The following is a 6,000-nucleotide window of genomic DNA, read 5'->3' as shown; positions in this document are numbered from 1 at the left end:
CGACTCGCTGGGAGGGCCCTGGCCGATGGTGTTCACGGCCGACACCCAGATCTCGTATTCGGAGTTGGGGCTCAGCCCCCCGATGCTGTAGCGGGTGGTGGTGATGTCCTCCTTGATCTGGTACGGCCCGTCCTGGCTCTTGGACTTGTACTCGATCACATAGTAGGATACCGGGTCGGGGTTGCCCGAGTCCCAGGTGATGGTGATGCTGGTGGCCGTGTTCTCCGTCACCATGGGCGTGCCGGGGGCCTTGGGGAGGGCTGTGGGGAAGGAAACGGCCGGTGTCGTAGGCTGGCAGAGGTGGCTGCTGGCGCCGGGGGTTACGCCCTAGCTGACAGAGGCCACGCCACGGCCCCGGAACGGCGCGCCCGACGTTCTCCGCCCCAAATTTTCTGGGATTTGAGCATCCTGACCTTCCCAGAGAGTCAGCCCTGGAAGCTGGGGGGCCAGGAGAGGTGGGAGGATGGAGATGGGGGGAGGGGTTGCGAATGGGACAGGGGGCTCCCGGTGGCCCAGAAAAACATTCGAGGCCCCCACTGGAGCCGAAGGGCGGTCACCCAGACCCCAGAACGAGCCCGGGACACTTGGTTCTATGTCAGGGTGTTTGAGAGCCTACTGGGTGACGGGGAGGGTCTGGGTGGCGGGGCCCTCACCCTCTCGCCAAATCCTAATTAGCCTGGGTTTCCAGAAAAAGAGTAATCCCCCTCCCACCACCCCCACAACCCACGTGAACAGACGATGAGGGTGATGACGGCGGGGCATTCCCCCCCTCCCGCCACCTCCCGGTCTTCCCGGACCTGCCCTCTTACATTTCACTGTGATCTGGGCCACAGCCTCGATAACTCCCAGACTGGACATGGCCACGCACGTGTAGTTGGCCGAGTCCTTGACGTCTGTGAGCTCCAGGACGTTGCGCCCGACGGGCATGTCATCCTCGGGGGTGAGGTCCTCGGCCCCCTGCATCCACTTGACATAGGGCATGGGCGAGCCAACTGCCACGCAGGTGATGTTGACATTGCCGCCGGGCATGATCTCATGGCTCACGGGCAGGATGGAGAAGCGGGGGGCCACCCGGCGCACTGGTGAGGGGAGGGGAGGGGAGCGAGATGCACAACGGGGTGAAAGGAAATCAAAAAGGACGAAGGAAAGAAAGAAAGGAACAAAGGAACAAAGGAACAAAAAAAAAAAAAGAAGAAAAAGAAAACAAAGCAGAAAACCATTTCAATACAAACCGGCTCTGCTTTACCCCCGTTTTTTAAAAAAAAAGATAAAACCAAAAGCAAAATAAAGAAATCAAAACTAAACACAAAGAAATCATAAACTTCAAAATAAGAAACTTCACAAACGAGATATAGAATAGGTAGACATAAAGCGATATTTCATAGCAACAGGATTCCATTGATCAAGATTAGACCCATTACAGCACAGATAATTACACAAAAATTTATTAGCAATTTCTCATCTTTACTGACAGATCCAGCATTTCTCTCCCTTCCCAACCCTGAACCCTTCACTGAACACCAACACCTTTGGTGGTGGTGGTGGGGGGGGGGTCCAGGCCCCCCCTCCACCCAGCGCCCAGAATAGGAGTCTGGGGGTCCCCGGAACCCAAGACTCGGTCGTCAGTGAGTGGACTCGCCGGCCACCTCCCCTGTCTGAAGGGGGCTACCTACTGGGCAATTGAATTTATGGCCAGGGTGGGGTGGGGGCGGGGGGTGGGCAACGCCCCTGCGGAGCTCTGAATTGACTTTCAGAAAGCATGTGTGGGTGAGGCTACTTAGAAGGGCACTATACCTTACTACCTCATCCTGTCTGTCCCATCCCATCTCCCGCGACTCCTGCCCCTTGGGACCGAGAGGAAAAGATGAGAAACTCTAATGAAATTTTTGTGGTTTTCGGGTATAGAAACCCTAACGAAGCCTCTTTAAGATCTGACACGGTTCCATCAATAGATGCAGCTCTCAGAATCACAAACATCATGCAAAATAGGTAAAAAGGAGAAAGAGACAGAGAAAGACGGAGGCAGAAAGAGAGAGGGGAGGGAGAGACAGAAACAAAGAGGAGAGAGAGTGAGAGAAAGGGAGACAGAGACAGAGCAAAGGAGAGAGATCCAGAGAGAAAGAAAAATGCAGAGGATTCTAACTTGGGCATTACTAGCATACGCCCACGTGGATACTGGAGAAAGAGAAAGACGGACGGAGAAAGGAAGGGGGAGAGAGTGAGGGAGGAAGAGGGAAAGAGAAAGAGAGACAGAGACAGAGACAGACAGATGGGGTGGGGGCAGGGGAACCCACTGTAATGCTTCATACTTTTTCTAGCTGATGTGACACAATGTGGAACGTCACATTGTCACATCACAGCCCTGGCGGAATAATAAATAGAATAATTAATCATAAGAAAGAGAATAATAATAATAAAAAAATAAAAACAGGGTAATGGACTTTCCACGGTGAGGAAGAGTGACATGTTCTGTGCATCTCCTTAGCTGAGAAGCGGATGCAGTTTCCGCGCCTTGCAGGGTAGAACATGGACGCGGGCAGGGGGCTGGCTTCGGGGGCTCCGTTTTCTGAAATATGCGGCCAAGCTCTAAGGGCTGGGAGAGGGAGTGGGAGGGCGGGGGGGGGGGGAGGGGTCCCTGAAGGCGGGTAGGAAACGATGGAAGAAGGGGCCCTGGGGAGATGTTCGAGTCCTGGCGCTTGCTCTGTGAGGGCGATGGGGCCAGTGCCCCCTCCCCTATTTGGGTTCCCATCTCAGAGGGCAGGAATATAAACCGCCGTTCCAGTCCCCTTGGCCCTCTGGGGCAGACTCTCGGCCTCGCGTCCCCCCGAGGCTCTGATCAGACCCCAGATCGGGGTCTCCACCCAGCCTGTCCAGCCCATCCCACCGGCTCCCCCTAAGAGCCCCGCCCCATTTTCATCCCCACACTCAGAGTGAACTGTCAGCACCCGGGCATTTGGGTCAGGCTACCTAACCCGGCCTTTCGATCTTTGCCCCATTTCCTAAATAGAGTCAGGACGGAGCGGGTGGAGGGGGCGACCGGTCCCTCTCCCCGTAGGGACGGTAGGTGATCCCCAAAGGACCGTGACTTTTTCACAGTGCTAATGGGGGAATGGTGTAGACACTTCCTCGAGAAAACTCGGTCCTCTGCCCACAGAACGGCACTTTTAGGGGGAGATTCTGGCCCATGGCACTTGAGGAACTGGGCCAGATTCTCCTCTGCCCGGGAATGGTCGGTCGGGGTTGCGGGGGATCTGGAAGAGAGCAGGGGCAGGGGCCACGGCCCTCTAGCCCACGTGCTCATCTAGCCCAGTCCGAGAAAAGCCGCCTGCACGGGGGCAGCAGTGCCAACCAAGGGACCATCAGGAGGAGACCGTGCGTGATTCCCGGAGCCCGGGGACTGTGCCTGCTGTCCCCATTGGGGGGCACCAAACGTCTTCTCTTTCCTTCCCCTTACCCAGTGGCTACCAAAACTCCACCTGGGCCCGCTGGCGGGGGGCTCCGGTACGGAGGAGGGGGGCGAGGGCCGGCCCTCACCATGACACTTTCTTCCCATCCTCGCTTCGGCTTCAGTTTCCGCTCAAGAGAGGGAAAGGGGCGATGGGCCAAAGAACCCGTCTCCTCTAGTCAACTGGATGGGGGCAGCCGGGGAGCGTGTGGAGGTGGCGGGGCTTCCCGGCAGTCGGACACGCGGCTCAAGTTCTGATCTCCGCGTCTCTCTCTGAGTACTGCCTCCGCGGGGTCCGGGCTACGCTATGGTTGAGGGGAAAGCCTGGGGGCCAGCTGCCGGCATTTCAGAAAACACAACCCCCCGGCCCCCCCTTCCCACACACACACACACACACCCCCAAAGAGCCCTGCGTCACACCTAAGACGGGATGGACAGAACTTTAAACCAAAACTGAAGGGCATGCAGACAGTCGGGGTCGAGGAGGGATGAGCCCTTAATGGGGAGTGGGTGGGGGAGAGGAAGGGGCAAGGCTGAAGAGGGGGATTGGGGAGGGGAGGAGAGGAGGAAGGGCGCAGAGATATCCATTTCTGGGGTGGAAAGATGGGGAAAAGGATGCTGATGGATGCTGACGGATCCGGCCAGCACGCAGCATCAACAGCGACACACATAGGCGTGTGGGATGCAGACAGAGTTGTCGTGGAAACAGAACGAGACGGTAATCCGAACGGAGATTAATTAAGAACAGAAACGGGGGGGGGGAGATGACCAAAAATTGGGGGGGGGGGGAGGAAAGCAAACCAAAGACAGATCGGGTGGGGTGGCTGGGGGGAGGTGGGGGGCGCTGGAAATCGGGGTCTGAAGGAGGAGCGAGGGCGGGGTCGAGTGGCAAATCAGAGCCACCATCGGGCTGAGCCGCCCCCCCCACGGCACCTACGGTGAAGCGGAGCTGGCTGGGATGGAGGCCGGGGGCTGGATCCCTGGGCTGGGAAAAGAGGTGTGTGCGTGTGTATGCGCGTGGAGGAGGGGCCGTGCCACTTGGAGAGAAGAATCAGGCACGGGCAAACCCCGTGGGCACGGGGCGGCGGGGTGGGCGGCAGCAGGAACCCTCCTTCGAGATCCCAGCCGACGCAGGGAAACCTCGGCACTGTCTCCACATGGAGCCGGGAAAGTCACCTCCCCATTCCCCGAGTCAGCAACACATACTCAGACGCACACCCAGCCAGCACATTCACACGGGCACAAACACACACCCCCAGGAACATATGCACATACAGACACATCCTCATGGGCAGGCACACACACGCACCCGCACATACACACACACACACGCACCCTTCCTCCTTGGGCACAGTCCCCCTCCACCCTGGTCTCACTCCTTCCTCCCCAGTCCAGGCAGCAGTGTCTCGGGAGCGGCCCAGACTCTGGCCATTGGATTATTTTCTGTGCTGGCCAGGCCCTGGGTGGGGAGGGGAGGTGGGGGAGGGCACAGAGGGATCCAGATTTTACACACCTGCTTGGATGGAGGCCGGGCCGGCAGCTTCAGCCTCATTCACCAGGAAACCCTGGAGCACCCCCTGCCCATGCTCCCATTTGGGAAGCTTGGTGGGGCGAGACCCTGTCCCTTCAAACCCCGATTCACAGCCAAATCAAAACCAGGAAGCAACGAGGAGAAGAGACACCCCTCCCCCCGCCCCCACCCCACCAACCAAATGAAAAGGGAGGGAGGAAGGGGGGTGGGTTGGGGAGGGAGGGAGAGGGTTAGGGTGTAAATCAAAGGTGGAAGTGATCGGTTGAAGCACTCAGAAACGATATCGACCAGTGTTCACATCTCAACACTCAGCAAGCGGGGAGCAGGCCGAGGACATTACTGGCCATTTTGGGGAGAGATGAACCTCTGTCGTCCTCCAAAATGGGGGGTGCGGGGGGGGGGGTGCCAAAGTCGTGTTCAACCTCTACACCATCGGGGAATCTTAGATTACACCTGTCTGAGCCCCAACCCCGGCCCTTTCCGCCTTGGCGAAGGGTCACCTGGTGGGTGTGCCCGGGGGCAGAGGGCTGCACATCCTCGGTGGGAGGGAATCAAGCGGCCGGCCACGAGCACAGTGGCACCGACCCAAAGCCTCTGCTGCAGCGACAGCAGCTCCGGTCACAGGCGCGGGCCTGGTGGGTGGGGGGGGGGGGCTCGGGTTTGCCAGGGGGGTTGAGGGTGGGGTGTGTGAATGGCACAAGGCGTAATCTAATTTCCCCTGGGGGAGACAGAGAACAAGCAGTGCAGGGAGAGGAGGAGGAGGTTGGGGGGTGGGGGGGTCGGAGGGGAGGGGCACAGGCAGGAGGAGGACAGCCTAAACCAGTACAGCACAGTGTTCCTGCAATCCGCCCTGCATACTTCCTGCTGCTGCTCCCAAGAAAACTTCTGGCAGAAACCCAGCCCATCTGGGCCAACCCCAATTCCGTCTCCCCCCGCCCCACCAAATCTCTCCCCAAGGCTGAAGAGGGTAGGCTATGACAGCACAGCGGGGGGCCCGAGTGCTCTGAAATGCTCCACCATCTCC

General features: G+C 58.6%; 1 protein-coding gene across 1 annotated transcript in view; it reads right to left on the bottom strand.

Moving 5' to 3' along the window:
- Window positions 1-6,000, bottom strand: part of PTPRS (protein tyrosine phosphatase receptor type S) — a 48,386-nt gene that overhangs the window by 600 nt on the left and 41,786 nt on the right. The window contains exons 8-9 of the mRNA XM_029051124.2: window positions 810-1,079; window positions 5-260 (exon numbers count right to left, since the gene is read on the bottom strand). Of these exons, the coding sequence (XP_028906957.1) occupies window positions 5-260; window positions 810-1,079 (526 nt within the window). The remainder of the gene's footprint in view (window positions 1-4; window positions 261-809; window positions 1,080-6,000) is intronic.

Source organism: Ornithorhynchus anatinus, chromosome X1, assembly GCF_004115215.2.
Source record: "Ornithorhynchus anatinus isolate Pmale09 chromosome X1, mOrnAna1.pri.v4, whole genome shotgun sequence".
In the NCBI taxonomy this organism is placed as follows: domain Eukaryota; kingdom Metazoa; phylum Chordata; class Mammalia; order Monotremata; family Ornithorhynchidae; genus Ornithorhynchus; species Ornithorhynchus anatinus.
This window is presented reverse-complemented; position numbering and strand designations above follow the sequence as displayed.